Source organism: Mesoplodon mirus, assembly GCF_964341445.2.
Source record: "Mesoplodon mirus genome assembly, chromosome: 13".
Classification (NCBI taxonomy): Eukaryota; Metazoa; Chordata; class Mammalia; order Artiodactyla; family Ziphiidae; genus Mesoplodon; species Mesoplodon mirus.
The window spans coordinates 49,698,876-49,719,880 of record NC_138989.1 but is presented as its reverse complement, the minus strand read 5'-3'; the positions used below and the strand labels follow the sequence as shown (position 1 = coordinate 49,719,880).

The 21,005-nt window shown below is 39.6% G+C and overlaps 1 protein-coding gene across 1 annotated transcript in view; it reads right to left on the bottom strand.

Moving 5' to 3' along the window:
- The window catches only part of DTNA (dystrobrevin alpha), a 204,211-nt gene that overhangs the window by 121,525 nt on the left and 61,681 nt on the right, over positions 1-21,005 (bottom strand). The window contains exon 2 of the mRNA XM_082640968.1: positions 1,185-1,252. Within this exon, the coding sequence (XP_082497094.1) occupies positions 1,185-1,251 (67 nt within the window). The 5' untranslated portion in view covers position 1,252. The remainder of the gene's footprint in view (positions 1-1,184; positions 1,253-21,005) is intronic.

Genomic DNA, 21,005 nt, shown 5'->3' with positions numbered 1-21,005 from the left:
ATGACTGGTCAGGCCAGAAGTGAGGCTACAGTATCAGACATGGAAATTGGAAGGTCATGGCTGAAACTGTCACAGGCACTTTAGACATGTTTCTAAAAGTGGAAAAAGCAAGGAGCATGATTGAGATTCTCCACATCAATTTTAATTTTCTTTCCTCTTTGTTAGTTCTAACACTGCCTTGGTGCCTCCAGATTATTGGGAAATGATAAAGGAAAATGTGAGTCTTATTATCTGGGGCTTTCCTTTATCTGCTCTGACCCTCATTCTGGCCAATCAGTTTCAATCTTCAGTAGAGCCTAATTTTGCCTCTTGCCTTCCCAGAGTAAAAGGCTTACGACTCACTTCTGCTCATCCTCATTCCTTCTGCAGGGAAGGAGAGATAAAAAGTCCATAAGAGAATCGTACTTTTTCTTTATAACATTTAATTTGAGATGTGTGTTTTTCCCCCAATGTTAAGTTCTTCTTCCTTATGAATAAGAAAAATGGTCTAGAAGGAGATACTACCACCCAATTACTTACACAGCAACCTTGCATTTACATAAACCAACAATCTTTATTTAATGAGTTCTCCATTGGAGTCAGTAAATATAGTCTTAGTTTGGTTTTCCTTGCATAGCAGGTCACCTCCAAGCTCTTTTAAACCTTTGTTTTCCTTTTCACTTTTTAGAAACTAGTTTGTAGGACAGCTTGTCCCCCGTTGCATGAAGTTCAAATGACAGCTTATAGCTTGGTCTGGTAATCACGCCTGACTCCTCTTTCCCATATGAACATACGATATCGTTTTGTGGGTAAGACATTCAATGATTCATTTCAAAATTTTTATCTATTGCCTGCGATGTGCCAGACCCTGTGGTAGTACAGGGAAATGAACACAGACTTTGAAGTTTAGTGGATTGTATTAATGCCAACACTAAATAGTGTTTATTAAGCATCTGTGTATGTATATATACATTCAGGTTCATGAACCTTTTTCTTTCATATAAGATATAAAGTCCTAGTAACAAATTATGATGATTCACTGTCTAATTTAATTCTTACCCAAGAGGAGGCAAAAACGCCTAAACATACATTTTATGTAAAGACTTTAAGATTTTAGGGAAAAGTACAAATGTCATAAGGATTAAGTCGTTGTTTCCAGCCTTCCATGAGTATTCAAGGGTGTTCCTTCAAAGTTCCATACTTACTCATCTCTGCAAACAGCTGTCTTCTTTCTGCCATGGTATTTCCTCTTTTCCCACTATCTTCAATCATTCTATGAGACAAAATGGTTACAATGTGTATTAGCCTCATGTTAACAAGGCAAACCATTTCTACATAAACACACTTGCTGTGGTCATGCCACAGACATAGACACCAACTACTTAAAACTGTGTCTGTAAAAAGAATAGCTTTACTTTGACTAACTTAAATGGTTGTACATATTTTCCATATATAATGTTGTAGTTGTGGAAGGGGGTGTAAAATTTTTATTTTCTAATGTACAAATAACTACAATAGCAGATCACCTTGTGCTATAATGGAATACAACCCTCTACCATCTGTTAGGTGATGCATTTCACATAGAGTTCCTCTTTCAATTTTGGGAATACCTACGAACAATATAGAGCAGATATTACAGATCCCATTCAAGAAATGATGAGATTGAGAGTCTCATGGACATAGTAAAGGAAATGGCATAGATGTGTGTACTCCAAGACCAGTCTGCTTTCCACTACATTCTGTTACAGCTTGTCCTGTGTGCACCCAAAACCTCAATTTAGAAGCAGGTCATTTCCTAAATGTTCATTTCTAATTTAAGTGTTTGGAACCTGCAACTGTTTTTCTATATATAATAATTTCAGGCAAAGTGGTTAGGTTCACCTCTCTCTACTTAACCATACTATCGTCTACAACAGAACTACTTGAAAAATACTATGAAAACACCAACAGTTAAAATAGAGAATTAAAAAATATTAAAAAACTAAAATTTGACTTAAGGAAAAAGAAAATAATGAGAAAGTTAATGGAAATGTTGTTTACCCCGATAGAGGGTTTGGGGCTAAATATACGTGTTTTATAGGTTGATGGAGTTGATTTTTTGTTATAGCAAATTAAGCTTTTAAAAACTAAGGTTTTCTCTCTCTCACACACATATATACATACACTTACATACATATGTATATGTTTTGATTCAAGCATGGTAAACAGAAGGTGCAGCTGATCTTTTTGGCTTTCAATGGACACTGTTCTTTCTCAAATATGAATTTTGCTCATGTTATTGTTATTATTTTTGTCTGGATTGCCCTCAGCCTATGAATGGATAAGTTGCAGTTATCCTTCAGGTCTCAGTTTAGCTGTATCTTCCTCTGAAATTTTCCTGCACTATCTATGATGGTTTGGTTACTGTCCTCTGAATCTCCATAGTCTGTTATGCCTCTTTCTCAATGCTGAGCATTCACTTAACAAATGTTTATTGAGTGCCTTCTACACTCCAGGAACCCAACTAAGCTCTGGGTATACAACAGTGATGAAGTCACAGTTCCTGCCCTCAAGGTGCTTACACTCTAATAGTGAGATACAGAAGCATAAAAGCAATGAAAACACAATGAGGCAACTATAGCGTAGAAGTGTAAAGAAAGATATGTGAATGTGAGAGAGGTTGACTACCTGGGGGTACATTTAAGGGAACTACAATCCTCCCTTGGTATCCACAGGGGATTGGTTCCAGCCTCTCCCCTGCTTCCCCAATACCAAAATCTTCACATGCTCAAGTCCCTTATATAAAACAGTGTTGTACATTTGGTCCCCTGGATCTGCCTTTGATGGGGAGTTGGTTGAGTCCGCAGTGTGGACCCCACAGATATGGAGGGCCCACTGTGCTTGCAGAAGACTGCTCAGAAGATGATGACTCACTGGGGACTAAAAGAAGAAAATTGGTGGAGAAACAAAATGTGATGTCAGACAAACTGGTCAAACAGCCTCTCCAGTTGCTTCTATGAGTTAAGGATTACTTGCCTACTGCTAGGAAAGGAAAGAAGGGCATGGAACAGCCTCAGTTTACAGAGTTAAGAGTGTGTATCCATTCACAATGGGTGGTAATATAACCAAGGTCAGGCTTCAATAATAACTGGAAAAACACAGAGTTGTTAATGAAGCTTCCTCAACTTGGTAATGATGCAGCGCTGAACACAGTCCAATACTTTCTTTTTATGAGATTTTAAATGTGCAGGTATGGCTGATATATAGAGATCAGGAGAAAAACACACCCTTCCTGAATCACGTAACCCATCTCCTTTCCTCCAGAGGAAGTGGGCAGATAATAATCTGACATTCACTAACTAGTCTGGGGAGAGCTTCCAATTTTTATTTCAAGAGCTCAGAAGTAGAGCTGAAGCAGTATAGAGATAGGGGATAGAACCAGGATATGTTCCTGCATCTGTCTATATGTTGGATTGAGATGAGAAGAACCATTAAAAATAAATCACAAAGGATGGCAGGCTGGAAAGCTCTGATTGAAAATGTCAGGGAGCAGGTGAGGGGGAAGGGTAAGATGGGATGAAGTGAGAGAGTGGCATGGACATATATACACTTCCAAATGTAAAACAGATAGCTAGTGGGAAGCAGCCGCATAGCACAGGGAGATCAGCTCGGTGCTTTGTGTCCACCTAGAGAGGTGGGAGGGAGACACAAGAGGGAGGAGATATGGGGATATATGTATACGTATAGCTGATTTACTTTGTTATAAAGCAGAAACTAATACACCACTGTAAAGCAATTATACTCCAATAAAGATGTTAAAAAAAAAAGAAAGAAAATGTCAGGGAGGTAAAGACTGGCTTGTGAACTTGCAGAGTTACTGCCCTTACTACTCACTTGGTACTGGCTGTGACATCTCTTCTTTTAGTTAACTTTTTGCTTGTCTCTGTAAGGTTTTTAGGGGCAGTAACTGAAAATTTTAAGTTCTTCACAGTGTCTAGCCAAATCCAGTCAACAGATACTATGTCCAGTTACTATTTATTGAACAAAAGAATAAAACAGAAAAAAAAGAGGAAAGAGAGAGAAAAGAAAAATAAGTTTTCCTTCCTCAAAATGGACTTTCAATTATATTTTCAAAAACTGACTCATAGAAGAGTGAAATTCCAATTGTATTAGTTTCAGAGATTAATGATTTGAAATGAGAGAAACCAATTTATATTTTTAAAATAAACTGGAACCATGAATTTTACAGTAAAATCTTGTCTTATGAAACAGAGGTTGAAATACATGCAAACTATATTGATGTCACCTTTTGGTCTATTCATCACTGTTTTGGTTAATTAACTCATAACAGAACAATCATTAGTTACACAATAGGTATTAATTCTCATTTCTAAATACCTTATGAGGAAAAGAAAGAAAAACTCAGTGGTGTAAAATAATGGAAAGCCTGGAAAATGATTACGAATATATAAGGAAAAATAGCACACCTCTCATTTTTCCCCCAGAGTTTTCTGGGAAGCGGTGCCTTTAGATAAAATGGAGAATATTCATTTATTCCCCATCGATTACAGTCATAATAGTAAAAATGGAGGCATGCCAGTTTCCAGCTTACACTGATTCCACAGAGGGACTCGTGGACACAGTGAGCTCATGAATCAAATAGGCAAAAAGCACCACTGTGGGTTCCTTAGTTTCCAATTTAACTCTGATCAGTGGGTCTTGAGATACACAATGCCTGACTATATTCTCATCATTTTAGAAAGAAAGAAGAGCAAAAATTTCAGTAGAGGAAGGAGGAAGAGCTTTACAGAGAGCAACTTCACTTCTGAAATTGTCAAGAAGCTTGACTTTTCATGAATTTCAGTATAAGGACAGCTGCCCAGAGTCATATGGAGGAGGTGAAGGGGAAAATAACCCATCTATGACACTACTAATATCACAAGGTGCATGGCTCACCAACAGGCCTGATTTGGTCAGTGTCTGTTGCTCCTTCATGTAGATGAGATGCTTACCTTAGAGTTTTACCAGAAGATTGCAGAAATGTCAAAAGTATAAAAAGAACTAACAATGATAAATAAGGGATAAGCCCCATCAGATGTTTCTTTTACTAGCACTCAGTCCCACAGATTACACAGGGTGTGTATTGTTTTCACTTATGAGAATCCATCCTTTCATTCACTTAAGAAATATTTATAATATAGCTATAATTGGTCAGACCACTGTTAGCTTCTTGAGATCCAAAGATGAGTAAGACATGATCCTTGCCCTTAAGAAGCTCACAGTCCAGAAGGGGAAACAAATTATTCTAACAAATAATTATAATTTGATGTAATATGTACAATAATGAAAGTATGTACTGCTAGATATAGTAGTTTATATCTGGGAAGATTCAAAAGAGACATCAAAGAAAGGGTGACTCTGGAGCAGAGTTTTAAAGGATGAATAGGAATGTTCCAGATAGAAGAGGGTGGAGAGATGGCAATTACAGTTAGAAAGAATCACTAAAAAAAAGCATGGAGCTTGAGAAAGAGTATATGGTGCATTTAGCAACTGGGAATACTTCAGTATTGCTGAGTGCAAGTGAGAGGTGAACAGGCATCTTATCTAGAAAGCCTTATTTGTCAAGTCTAGACAGAATAGGACTTTCCTACGGGAGGCTGGGTACCACCCAAGGTTTTAGCAGGGAATTGATGTACATAGATTTAGGTTTTGGCAAGATTGCTCCAGCATGTCGAGTGGAGAAAAGATTTGGGTAGGCAGGAGGGTAGGGGATAGAAACCCATGAGTAATGGGAGTCCAGTTAGCTGGATACTTCCGTGATTCAGGAGTGAAACTAATATGTCTTATGCTAAAGGACTGACTTGAGAGAGATTTTAGGACACATCTGATAGGACTTGGTGATTGGCAGGTCACGTGGAGAACAGCAGAGGAGAGGACCTCAGCTTTCACTTGCCATCAGCACTTCACATATATTAAAAAACATTCTGCTGAACTCATGGCACAATGAGTTTGTAGGAGGTGAGGTTACCAAGTCACCCTTCTTCCAGCACAGTCATTAAAAGAGGCTGAAAGCTGGATAGGGAGGGGTCCACCTCTTAGCCCCTATATAGGGGGGAGGGAAGAAATAACAGAGTAGAACAGTGTGGGAACCAGCAAGAAATAAAGAATAAAATCCAAATGTGAGGCACAGGGTGTTGGAAGAAAAGTACATTTTACTTTGGCATAGTGAGAAGTTCACACTGAAATATCACAACCTTCACGACACGTCTTTAATCCAACATCATCAGTAATAAACAGACATTTCTATTACACATGACATATAAGACATTTTAAAGGTAGAAGCTTAAACTAATGGTGTCTTCCATTTGTATAACTTTCTGAAGATTATAAAATCCTTTTCCCTATAACCTGGTGAGGAAGTTGAAGAGATATTATTACTCTCAAATTCTAGCTGAAGAACTTGACACTACACAGGTGAAGTGGCTGCCCCAAAAACAAAGTATTGTCTGGCAGGGCAGGAAATTGAATCCATTTTTTTTGCCTTTAATTTTGAAATTCCTCGGCTAGTTTGGATTCTAATTGCCAGTAATCTTATTCCAGCTGCCACTGTTCAACACAAATGAAGATTTTCTGAAACTGATAAACTGAAAAGAAGTTGACAGAAGTTGGTGATTAACAGTCCAAAAGGAGCCTAGAGAGGAAGGGTCCACAACCCTCTCAAATGTCACTGAGAAATTCCTTTGAATGTTACTTCTTAATGGAATCCTCCCATTTTAAAACATCGTTGTACTGGAAATTATCATAGAGATTAAAATAATTCCCAGTGTCAGGATTTATGTAAACCCAGACACATATAAACACACCAACTCACACACTGATTCACACTCTCACATTTTAAATCCACAAAAGCTGACAATGTTTTTAGAAAACTCTGGCTTGCTTTGCTTCTGCTCCACTTTAGCAAACACAAGACTTGCAGATTTCATGTTTAGTGTGATGAGACTCTTCCCAGGCTTTATTTCCGTCCATTTGCTCCAGGTGGATGACAGGAAGATGCAGGGTCTATCCATCACCAACTGCTGTAATCCCCAAAGTTAATAAGTGCAATGAAGGCCATTTCAAGCTCCTTTCCTCCTTTAATTGATTTATTGGTGGCGTATAAATACCTGTTTCCATTTCTGTTAATGAAAGAAGCCTCTAGTAGGACTTTCTCAGATTTACATTCTTGTCCTAATCTCTGGCAATATAATAAAAAAGTATTCAGAGCTCTTTCCTGAGGCAAAATATAATTGCATTTGCTTTTATCTCTTAGTCTTTTATCTAGATGAGCTCCTGAAAGCAGGAAAATGCTGTCACTAAAATAAATGGCTATGATGGGTTTCTGGCTTTGCCTTTTACTTTGAACATCGTCTTCTGCTTTTGGAACTTCAGTTTTGTTTTGGGGGGTTGAGGGGCATGAGGTCACTATTTTAGTGTCATGACCAGCTGGACTTATTATCAGGGATTTGATCTTTCCTCAGAAGTGTCCACCATAGTGATTCTCAGCTGTGGTTGCCCGTCACACCAACCTGGAGACTTTACAAAAAATACAAATACTACCTGGATCTACTGAATCTGGGGCTGAGGTGGAGCATTTACGCTTTAAAAATGAACCATAGGCACTCCTGATACCTACCCAGATTTGAACTAGAAATATGATGCCAGTTGAGTTTGATCATTGAACTTATTTGCACAACATTAGGTTGGAATTCTTATGTTGCTTTGTAATATGTTTCTCTAGCTTGTAAGACCCACTTTAAAATGTACTTTGAGCCCAGGGAGAAGATAATTAATTCTTCAGGGAACATAAATAGACATAAACAGATACGTACATTGATATGGGTATGTAATGAGGCAAACTTTAAGAAAGAGAAAATGCCATTAAAAAGTGAGAAACCCATTTTTAGCTGGAAAGAACTACTATCAGTGGTACTTTCAAGTCAGGAAGGAACCTGCCGTTCTGGGGTCAGAGGGTACAAGATATTTAAGGTCATTTGGTTTTGTTTGACTTCATTTGGCTTGGTACGAGGCTAGGACTTCTGGTCAAGAGGAGCTGGCATCACCCCCTATTAGTCAGGGTTTAAAGATTGCAGAACAGGGCTGGAAGCAACTTGGTATGGGAAAAGGGAGCCTTTTGGAAGGAAGATGATAAAAATTTGGACTCTGTCACGTGAGGTTCAAAGTTATTAGAAAGTCTCTGAAGGACTCGGGAGCCCTACCTAAGAGCTTCATCAAAAGGACCTCAAAGATCCCTAGGGGAAACAATCACAGGGAGGGGGTTGTCTATACTGCTGCCTTTAGCACTGCAATAGAACCTAAGATTATTTTAGAGAACCATGTTTCATCCAGTTTGATGTGCCTTTGGGACAATGGTTGTGTGTGTGCACCTGTATTTCTCAAGAGCAATAGTGTTACGGGTATAGGCCCACTTGGTCATGGGGGAACCGTGGCTGACCTTAACACTGGAGCAAGAGTCTTCCCTGTTCTCCTGCTGGGATTGCCAAATTCTTAACTTTTGGGGGTCAGGTGTTTGTTAGGAAATGACTGCCTTCTGACAGTTTGGAACCTTCTCCATTCAGTGTGGGATATCACTGTTCATAAACATAGGTCTGTTTCTTTTCCCTACATATCTAATAAATGAAAAATGAAAATTCCCCTCCCCCCATAATTACAAGATAATTTTTCATTAATCTTGCAATAATAACACCCCAAGTTTTTTTTTAATGTATTTTTAAAAAAATAATTAATTAATTTTTATTTTTGGCTGCATTGGGTCTTCACTGCTGCGCATGGGCTTTCTCTAGCTGGGGCGAGCAGGGGCAACCCTTTGTTGAGGCGTGTGGGCTTCTCACTGTGCTGGCTTCTCTTGTTGCAGAGCACGGGCTCTAGTAGTGTGGGCTTCAGTAATTGTGGCACGTGGGCTCAGTAGTTGTGGCTCATGGGCTCTAGAGTGTAGGCTCAGTAGTTGTGGCGCATGGGCTTAGTTGCTCTGCGGCATGTGGGATCTTACTGGACCAGGGCTTGAACCCGTGTCCCCTGCACTGGCAGGCGGATTCTCAACCATTGCACCACCAGGGAAGTCCAGACCCCAAGTTTTTGAGTTTTGGATTTTTAAGCCTGACTTATCTCATTATAGTGGGATGATACTGTATATTATATATATATATATATAATATACAATTGTATATATAGTATATATATTTTGCTTGCATATGTAAAAATGTGTGTGTGTGTATATATATATATATATATATATATATATATATACACACACACACACACATTTATGTAAGGAAAATAATTTGGAAAAATTTAAAGATGCAATTCAAAATTTTTTTCAAGTGACTGAGTTAATTTAGCTTCTCAGTGAAGAGGTATTAGCTGATTAAGCAATGCAATGGTATCCAGTACATAATTTCTTTTAAGTTTTAGCCCCTTTCAATAATTTGATAAAAGATGTGGATCCTTACTCCACCAAAATGCTCATGTCCCTGGATACATAAATAAAGGAATTATAAGTGCTTGCATGGGCTGGTTTAGGGGAAGAAAGCCAGGATTTAATGAGAATCAAAGGTAGCTTTATTTTATAGGGAACACTAACCATCAGTTAAAGGGAGCAGCCAATGGATGCATCCACAGAGCAACTGCCCAGGGGAGAGGGCAAGAGGCTCGTGGTGCCCTCCTTAGGTGAGGAAAACATGAAAGAAGTCAAGGTGGAGCCATGATGATGCGGAGAAGACAGTGATGAGCTCCTCAAGTGGTAGAAACCAAGGTGCCAGATATACAAAGTCAGTACTCAAGTGCCAGACAGAAACTCACATCTGGAAATGCAGAGTGCTTTAGGCCATTACCGGCATGACTCCTGGTGCTTGAAAGGATTCTAACTCACCTTTTGTTTTGGAAGATCTTAAAAAGAGTAGGAGAAAGAAATAGGTCCTCTCTTGTCCGTATCTAATGTGCTGAGGAAACAAAACGCAACTGGGGCTGCCACTGACCATGGGCTAGTTGTTATCTGGACTTCTAGGAGTGCGATTTCCATGAGGAGAATTGGAAAAAGGAAAGTGAGAAGAAAAGTGTAGGGCAGAGCACTGAGCATCCAGATGTAAACCAGTGAGGCATGCATGCTTTAAAGTTTCCATTTCTTATTTTTTTAGGGTTGGGGAGTGTTGAGTTTGGAGAGGTGGAAAAGGGAGAGGCGGGTAAGTAAATTGTTTTCTGTAAGAGGACGAGAAAATCAGACTTTTTTCTGGGAGAAGAAATAGTAATAGTAATAATAATAATAATAATTTCCACAATACTGTATCAAACAATTAACTATTTTACAAAAAAGCATACTAGGTACCAAGCACTATGAAGGACACCATAATGTTGGTGTGTTTATGCTTCCCATCTTACTGATGTGGAAGCTGAGCTTCAGAGAGATTAAGTAATTGTCCAGGTGAGCAATTTAGGGCTTAAAACCAGACATCTCTGACTATAGAGTACACTGGGCTTCTTAAGAAAGATCAAAATGGAATTGTATGAAATAAGATTCAAGGGAACGGCTCTTTTTTTCCTGCGGGTAGTGGTGGTGGGACGTTGCCCACACATACACACACTGCAATGGACTAAAGCATAACTGAGGATATACATTAGTGGATGCCAAGGGGAGCTGGGCAGGATGGAGTTAATGGGCTGTGCGATGCCACAGTTTTGCTAAGGAAAGAGTCTTGCGCATCATCAAATGCCTGTATCCTCTTCATCCCCCCATCGTTTTCTTCCATCTCTCCTCTTTTCATTTGATTCCCTCTTTCTCTGATCCAGACTTCCCTTCTTGCCCTTATCTTTTCCTTTCCTTAACTCTGCTCCTTTAATCACTTTCTGCATTTCTATGTGTATTAGGGAATATGATTCCCACCAACAAAACAGACAGTCCTTAGCTTGAGAAAGAAAGACCAAGGCAGGAACAGTGGGAAAAGAAAACAAAGTTATATGATGCATAAGTTCTAAGGATCTAATGTACAACATGGTGACTGTAGTTAATAATATTCTGTTTTAAACTTGAAATTTATTAAGAGAGTAGATCTTAAGTGTTTTCATCAAAAAAAAGTAAATACGTGAGGTGACGGATGTGTTAATTAACTTGATTGTGGGAGTCATTTCACAGTGTGAAATCATCATGCTGTGGGACTTCCCTGGTGGCGCAGTGGTTAAGAAGCCGCCTACCAATACAGGGGATATGGGTTCAAGCCCTGGTCTGGGAAGATCCCACGTGCCTCGGAGCAACTAAGCCCGTGAGCCACAAGTACTGAGCCTGCACTCTAGAGCCTGCACGCCACAACTACTGAGGCCGTGTGCCACAACTACTGAAGCCTGCGCACCTAGAGTCCGTGCTCCGCAACAAGAGAAGCCACTACAATGAGAAGCCTGCGCACTGCAACGAAGAGTAGCCCCCGCTCACCGCAACTAGAGAAAGTCCACGCGCAGCAACGAACACCCAATGCAGCCAAAGGTAAATAAATAGAGTAAATAAATTTATTAAAAAAAATCATCATGCTGTATACTTTATATATATTATAATTTTATTTGTCAATTATATCTCAATAAAGTTGGGGGGAAAAAGAAAGAAAAACATTAGTTTTATGGCCTAAAAAAGGAAATTTCAGGCTTCCCTGGTGGCGCAGTGGCTGAGAGTCCGCCTGCCGATGCAGGGGACATGGATTCGTGCCCCGGTCCAGGAGGATCCCACATGCCGCGGAGCGGCTGGGCCCGTGAGCCATGGCCGCTGAGCCTGTGCGTCCGGAGCCTGTGCTCCGCAGCGGGAGAGGCCACAACGGTGAGAGGCCCACATACCGCAAAAAAAAAAGAGGAAATTTCCTTGGGAGAATCAGAAAATTCACCTTAATTAATTTAGTTGCTTTCTTCTTAATGCCTGGTTGTGTATTAAGATAAACGCAATGAGGCAATGGCAATTTTGATTGACTGGGAAGAGGAAATAACCATGGCTCTTGGATGCTTTCTGGGGAGGTCAGGTTTGGATGGCATACTTCAGAGGCCACATGAAAAAAACTTTCTTTTGAGATAAGGAAGGTGGGAGGGAAAATGGTAGAAGAGGGCTAAGACAGGTGGGAGAATGTCAATCTGACCATCACTATGTACATGTGGATTCAGAACCAATAACAAAGCATAAGAAGAAAACGGAGTTTCAAGTAGAGTCCATGAAGGGTATGAACAGATCATAGGGAATGTTTACTAAATTAAAAAAATATCCCTTTCCTCCCTACTCATTCTGCTAGATGTCTCTGAAAATTCATTTGTGGCAGAACAAAGTATTTTTAAAGGGTAAGTCTCAAGAATTCTAGATGGCAGGAAGAACTATTTTGTTTTCATTTAAAATGAGAACTTAAGGGAACCCACATTCAACAACTTTTCAATCTAGTTTAATGTGTCGGTAAAAAGTGGAACAGAGGCTAACTATGGGTTCATTGTTAAGTAATTGATTTAATTAATGAATATCATGCTATTTTTTCCTTTCCCCACTCAAATTCTCTCAATGGAGACTATCTCAGGCTGATATAATACAAAACAACTCAGAAAACAGCAGTGACATTGTAGGGACTTTGATGATTGCTATCCAATAAAAGAACAGCCAAGTATATGGGGTTAATGAAGGTGCAGGCCAACATTAAATAGGCCACATGGAGAAGAAACAGACAGAGTGTAGGAACAGCCAAAAGTTATGGCTGCAAGATCCCCAGGAGCAAACAATGGCATTTTGAACACCGGGGTCCTTTCCCTGAGATGAGGCTTGACTGGTACGACAGGAGTACAGAATGGAAAGAGAAGAAACAGAGGCAGCCCTTATTTCTTGCTTCTGGATCTGTTTCTGTGAATTATAATGCTCTTAGTTATGTCTCTTCTGTTGAAGAGAATTTTATTTGAAATTAAGGAACGTCTGCAAGAAATCTCTGTTTCTTGAGAGAGCCATGGCTCTAAGCTGGTAGTGGCCAAGAATCTCAGTGGGGAAGAATAGCTGGTGGGAAGGCGCCTTCTTTTTTTGTCTGGAATCAGGCAGGGCCTCTGAATCATCTTGTTGAAGCAGAGGCATGAATGCCTGGGTTATGTAGCAGGAAGGGACTCTGAGATTCATTCATTGATAATAATAACAATAATAGTCAACATTTATTAAGTGCTTACTATGTGTGGGTAGGCTCTGAACTTAGCATTTTCCATGAATTATCTGATTTATTTTTTATCGTAACTCTGAGATAGGTCATATTATATGACCCTGTTTTATTTATTTATTTATTTATTTATGGCTGCACTGTGCCTTCTTTGCTGTGCGCGGGCTTTCTCTAGTTGCAGTGAGCGGGGGCTATTCTTTGTTATGGTGGCAGGCTTCTCATTGTGGTGGCTTCTCTTGTTGCGGAGCACAGGCTCTAGGCACGTGGGCTTCATTAGTTGCAGCACACGGGCTCAGTAGTTGTGGCTTGCCGGCTCTAGAGTATAGGCTCAGTAGTTGTGGTGCACGGGCTTAGCTGCTCTGTGGCATGTGGGATCTTCCTGGACCAGGGCTCAAACCCGTGTCCCCTGCATTGGCAGGCAGATTCTTAACTACTGCGCCATCAGGGAAGTCCCTACCCTTTTTATAGATGGGAAAAGCAAGGTTGAGGATGTAGATAGAATAATGGCCCCTCAAGGATGCCCACATCCTAATCCCCAGAATTTGTGAATATGTTACTTTATGGCAAAAGGCACTTTGCAGATTTGATTAAGGATCTTGAGATGGAGAGGTTATCCTGCAGTGTCTGGGTGAGGTCAATGGAATTATGAGTCCTTTAAAGGAAAGGAGAGCCACTTTGAAGACAGAGGAAAGGCCCACAAACCAAGGAATGTAGGCAGACTCTAGAAGCTGGAAAAGGCAAGGAAATGGCTTCTTCCTTTCCAGACAGGAAGTAACCTGATGACATCTCGATTTTAAACAGTCAGACCTGTTTTGGACTCCTGGGCCTCCAGGACTGTAAGGTAGTACACTTGTGTTATTTCAATTAAGCCACCCAATTTGTGAAAATTTGTTACAGCAGCCATAAGGACCTAACACAGTTGAGAAAGATTAAAAAACTTCCATAAGGTCACGTAGCTGGTAGCCGCAGAACCAGGATTTGTACTTCAGGAATCTCTCTAGAGGCCATATACCCAGACACCATGCTGTTCTCCCTCCCTGTTCCACCTTAGACTCCACAAGCTCTGAAATATCATTTATTCATTTATTGAGCCCTACTTGTGTTAATTCCTAATTTTCATGATCTTTTTTTAATCCTCAAGTCTGGAGGCATTATTATCCCCATTTTATAGATGAGGAAAGAGAGGCTTAGATATTTTGAAGAGCTGAAATTTAAACTTAGGTTTATCTGATTGACTTTCATTACTAGCTTTTAGTCTCTTCATCCTACTGCCACATCCTTTGGACCAAGATTTATTAAGCATTTGCTAAATGCCATCATAAAACACAAACTTAAATTTGAGTAATTTGCCCTCAGTAATTCTTGAACGCATCTAGATGGCTTACATAGGAGTCACTATATTAGCTACATTCTAGGAATAGTCCACTCCAGAGGGTTAGTGGGGGAATCCATGGACACAAGCCCTTTCAATCTCAAGGGCTTCCTGATTGTAATTAACCAGGTTACACTCTGATCCCATCTATATTAATACATCAAATTAGCTCTGATTGCTTAATTAATATGGTCAAACTTAATAGAGGTAAATATTTTACTAAATAAAGAATATTTTCAGATTATTAAAATACACAATCATACATAAGACTATCACAATAGGAGAATCATTGGAACCCCCAATCTACCACATATCAAAACTCATCTGGATGAGAGAATACCCTGCTTATAAAAGAATATTCTGAAACATGAAAGTAGCTAGTTAACCAAAGGCTGTGAAAATGAGATGCCTGCTACTGGGAACTTTATGATCCCCAAGCCAGTACCACACTGAGTTACATTAACCTAATTAAAAGAGCACATCCTTTTATTACGTTATGTTGTTCTTATGATAATATAAAGGACAAAGTGATATACAATACAATTATGTAGAAAACAGACCTGCCCAGAGAACCAGAAAACACAGTTAATTTTTGAATCATAATCCCCCAAGTTAGTGCTTGTAAAAGGAACAAATAAAACACACACACACACACACACACACACTGTGCTTCTCTGACTCACTATGCCCATACTTCAAAGTACCCCCTACTGCACAGACACAGCACTAGAAACAGTCAGTGATGCAAAGTAAGAACTGAACAAAACGTTTTTAGGGAAATAGCATTAACACCACGGTGGACACACTTTTGAGGTTATAAACGTTACTCTTGTGATGCATCACTGTGTCCACCCTGTGAATCTGTGAACACTGAAAGCAAGTGTTCCAGATTCACGCTTCAGTGTCTGCATTTATGGAAACAAGTCTCCCTGACCCTTGTGAGAACGTAGCAAAGGGTAATGAGCAGCGGGCTCAGTATCCTGGAGTGAACAAGCAGTTCTTTTTGAACAAAGGCTTTTGCTGAAGGGCACTCAAGCCATTTGCTGATGTTCTGGGCACAAGGACCAGGCCCCACCATTTCACTGTCATTCAATGCACGGGAGCAGTGATGCATTTAAAAGCACCTTAGTGGCTTCAAAGACTTAATGAACCTAAACTACTACCTGGAAATGATTAGGCACTGAGAGAAATAACTACTAAAAAACTGTCCTTTTAAAAAGCTCCAAAAAGCTTTTGAAAGGGATTTTGGGACTTAGGAAGTTTACTACATGTGACCAACAGTATCCTTTGAGCTCACATAGCATAGAAATCCATCTCAGAGATGCTCCCTTCCAGCTGTGAGCTGTTACATTATTAGGCTTGAAACGTGCAGTGCATCAGTTCTGTCACTTAGAAAGTTACATAAAGTCAGACCATTTCAAAGAAAAGAAGTCAGAGCCTGCACAACATGTCAGGGGCAAACAAAAACAGTGTGTAAATCAAGGATTCAGACCAAGAAGTTCCTCCTCATGACCTTCCCATTTGCAATATATGTCTGTACTACTGTTTCTCCACTTTGTGGTGTCACTTGGTGAGAACAGTAACACTCAGTCAGAAGTCAAATGATAGTGGTCCAAGGCTGCACAGTGAAGTAGCAAAGTCAAAAATGTAAAATTCTTGGGTCCTGGTTAGAGATGCGTTTCAGCACAACTGCCTTCACAAGGTCGTGACACTTTTTCTCTCTTCTGCTTTACAGATATACTTATTTGAGCCAGTCCCTTGAGTGTAAAAAACTCTCTAGAGAACTCCTATCAAGAAATGAATAGGGGGTGTTACGGCAAGGAGGGGGAATGAAGGATGAGAACCTTGAAGTTCACAAGTGGGTGTCACAGAAGTCCTTCCAAGCCAGCAAGTCATTGCCCTGTGGCTCCATTTGTCTGAAAATGTTTTGAAATTGAGTTATTGTTCCCTAAGGTCCATTAATAGTCTGCAAAGCAGCCAAGCTAATGAGACCTTGAAATAACAGAGCTTTTTCAAGTTTTATGTGCCTTTATTCATCCAAACTTTAGGATTATGCCAGTATTTTATGGAGGCATGTAGAGGGAAGACTCTTTGTGATGGTGACCAATAAAAAGAGAACTGCACCTCTCACCTCCAAACAGAAAGGAAGAAATTAACGGTCATTTTTAGTTTTTAAATATGTCCCTTAGAAGTATGAAACCGTGTTTATTTTTTAAAAAGAGGCTGCTATATCCTAATCCCACAGAATCAGAGGCAGGCGTTTTTTAGTTCAAAAAGTTCAAGCTAATTATGCAGCTTTTATGTGCAAAACTTGTCAGGAGTTATTTGGAAACTTGATCAGGAAAACTTTCTCTGGCATAGCATCTTGCACTAATCCTTCATTAATGTGCCACTCACGGCTCTGGGCTCTCGGAACCAGGACCTGCCCAGGACTGTGAACACTGCACAAAACCCTAGATATAAGGGCACTATTATTAGATCAGCAGTTCTTACTGTCAAATGTTTTCCCCCCACAGACACAGTAGACTCCTAACAGTAGAGGGGAGGGATTCGGCAGACCAGGACAGCAGCTAGAAGGAGAGAATAAAGAGGGAACAGGAGAGAGAGGAGCTAAAGGAGGGTGACAGACTCAACATCAAAAAGGTGTCCAGGCTTAGCGTGTTTTTCTTGGTAGTCTGGATTGTTAGTAATCCATACATTTTGAATGGCAAACAATCAGTATGGACACCTTTGTTTTGAAAGAAACAGATACACCGCGCTGTTTCATTTCTGAGGTCTGGGTTACCCTCCTCACTAGCCAAGCCTGTACTGTGCGCCTTCCTTGGTTTAGACGTTGTGCTTCTATTATGATAGCTCGGGATTACATGAGCTAATCTAGTAGACACACCTGTTGTGTCTAATGACCTCTGTAGTAAACTAAGATGCATTTTGGAAAATGGCAAGTAAATGCAGGATGGACTTCCCACTGACTTCAGTTTAAATCCAAAGCCTTTAAATGGCTTTGTAGGTCCTGAGCAATCTGGCTCCTAGGTTCATCCTAAGCCCATGTTGCTTTGCCCACTCTCTGCACTGTAGTCACACAGACCTCTGGGCCTTCCTTTCGGTTGATTCCTTTCCCTGGAATATTCTCTCTTCTCTTCCCCTTGCATATCCTAACCCCTCTCAGACCCAATCCTGGCCAGCTCCCATGTGCAACACTACACCAGGGTACCCTTTCCTAATTTCTCTAATACACCCTAGCTAACTCTTTCATAATGCCCTCCTAATTTACTTGTGTAACAGTTATCACAATTATAGTCATAAAATATTTTATGAAATTGTTTTTGCTGTCTGTATCACTCATAAGACGATCAGTGTCATGAAGGCATACACCATATCCGTGATGTTCATTCGTACTGTAACCACGCAGGTCTCCATTGGGCCTTCCCAGGACAGACCCCTCCCATCATATTCTCTGCCTGTCTCTTGTTTGTAGAAAAGCTGTAGTGTCCCAGGCCTCCCCTGAGTCACAGAAGCCAGGCTCAAGAATTAATAATTGAAAGGATGTGAACATGTGGTGAAAAAAAGAGCAGTAGGACCAGGAGAACTGGTAACAATTTAAACAGTAAATCAGCCATATGGCAGTCATAGAATCTTTAGTTCCTCCCTGAAGTACAAAGATAACAGTATCTGATGCATATTCCTGAGTTGTTTTACAGACACCAAAAAAACCCTCATCAAATGGAAGAAGTTAACTACAAGATGACCATGAGCACATAGCCCCCAGACTGGCTAGAACTTGAGAACTGATAATGTTAACGCATGACACACCACCCTGTTACCTCACCATCAACCAATCAGAGAACTGTGCACGAGTTGATCGTACACCCTGTGACTCCCCTTCCTCACCTTGCCTTTAAAAATTCTTCCCTGAAACCCATCGGGGAGTTTGGGGTTATTTTTTTTTTTTTTTTTGAGCATTAGCTACCCGCACTCCTTGTTTGGCACCTGCAATAAATGCTGCACTTTCCTTCACCACAACCCGGTGACAGTAGATTGGTTTTACTGCTCATAGGCAAGCGGACTAAGTTTGGTTCAGTAACAGTACCACTAGTGCCTAGAATAAATGAAAGCAGGGAGAGTTACACTGACTGCAGGCCATTCAGGGGGCTTACACTTCACAGAGGAGAAAAAAAGGAGCCATGGGAAGATCCTTGTGCACAGGAGTTAAATAATGCAAGCAGTGATTACAGAGTATTAACCCTAAAGTAAGTACACAGGATGAACTGAGGATGGGGAAAGACTAAAAAGCTTTGGAGGATTTGACCTAGAAGCACTGGCAGTGGAACTCACAGCTGAGAGCTATTTCTAAGAACTGGGAGGCTTCCTCTCTGAGTAGCCTTTAGTACATGTTCTGTAAGAGGGAGGACAGTGACACTGATGTGTCAGTTGTTGCTAAGAGAAACTGCTTAGAAATAAAATGAAAAAAATCATTCACTTCTGCTCTGATGGCTTCAAGTATATTTTTAAGAGATGGGGAGACAGGGTGAAGAACAACAGACCATCTTAGAAGAAATAATTAAAAACTCACCTAAGTAAGTGAAGTTTCATGGTTACTTCACAAAATAATTTTGCACACATAGATCATTTAAAATTTTAAACTGTATGCTGTTCGTGGTTGTGAACTTAGATAACTTTCATAGGTACAATCTGACTCAATCTCCCTAATAAATGCTAGTGCTTTGATGAGTAAGATAGTCTTAAAAAACATACAGTCCTATTTCAGCTAAGCCCCAAATGGTCAATTTTGGATAACTCTTAATATTTTCAAAGAAGCCAAATAGTCTTCAAATACAAATACTTTCACTATACAACTGTTTAAAATGAATACAAATTAATTTTTTCTACTCCCCAGTTTTGAATAGAGCTAATTTCTTCCCAAGCCAAAGAAAGTGAGACATATCACCTGTGGTAATTTACGCCCTTCTTGACAAAACTGAGGATGTTCGGCAAAGTAGGAATATCAAATTATAGGAGGAACAAGTAGAAAATCATTTTTCCAAATTTTGTCATTTCTAAAACCAGATTATTTTTAATTTTTCAAAATTTACTACTGAATTTTCTATCACTACTTTCAAACAAGACCTATATTCAAGCAATGTGGTTGATCTGCTGTGTTTTTCGCAAAAATGTACTATGAATATTTTTGAAAGTTCATAATATTATTCTTATTGTAAATGTGCAATGAATAACTCAGGAGCATGTGGGCAAATTCTTTTTTTGCATTTCTTTTTTTTTAAAATTGAAGTATAGTTGATTTACAATGTTGTGTTAGTTTCAGGGATACAGCAAATGTTTTTTAATCCCAAGAAATTCAAGGCATTGAAATGAAGCCTTTAATTTCAGAATACTCAGATTTTTACCCTTATAAAGCTGTCTCCATCTTCTCTGTCCAGCCTAGTGGTTTTGGAACCTGGAGTTCAATTCTGTCTACATAATATTTCATTCTTCTCCCTTTAACTGTGACTTCATTTGAAGATCCATGACACAATGGCTATGGAACGCAATTCAATTCCTCACTTGGTGACAACTGCTTACTATAAAACCAAATGGAAATGTATATCTTACAATGTTTTGCCTGGATGTATGTATTCACATTAATTATGGCTTACATACAATTTATTTGAAAAGATCCTCCTCCAGTTTTTAGAAATGAAGTCTCTAACACATGGAAACAAATGATTGTGTACACACATGTAAGTGCTGTGTGCAAATGTTCATTAGGGAAAGTAACATTTTAGAATTTAACGTGGTTTTGCTCTCTTGTAAGTATAAATTTTACCAGTGTTAACAGCCAATCTGAGTACAACTATAGTACTACACCATTAGAGCTTATGAGCGCTGTCCACATGCAGGGCACTGAACCAGAATTTCCAACTCCATGGCATAGATGTCCCCTAGGTATATTTGCTGTTAAGTTAATTCTGTATACTGAACACTATTTCCCATTGATTTCAATTTTTAAATGAGAAAGAAATTCCAGGAGTAGTAAGGTCATAGGAAGTAGCCTTGGGAGTGGGGTGGGGTGAGGACCCTGTATGATATAATAAAATGAGGCAGGGATGAAGGTGAGAAAGTGGCTAGTTTCTCATGCATTGCTTTAGAGACTTTTGTAAACAGAACACTTTAAAAGTTAGACTTAGGAGAAGCCAGGCCAACTGGCTGGCAAGTGGAATTGCCAGAGTGTGTGCTCCAGCATGAGGCGAGGCAATGAAGTAATGCAATGAATTTTCAAGAGCCATACTAACTAATAATAATAATAATAATAATAATAATAATAATAATAATAATAATAATAATAATTGCAGCACTATTTACAATAGCCAAGACATGGAAGCAACCTAAGTGTCCATCGACAGAGGAATGGATAAAGAAGATGTGGTACATAGATACAATGGAATATCACTCAGCCATAAAAAAGAACGAAATAATGC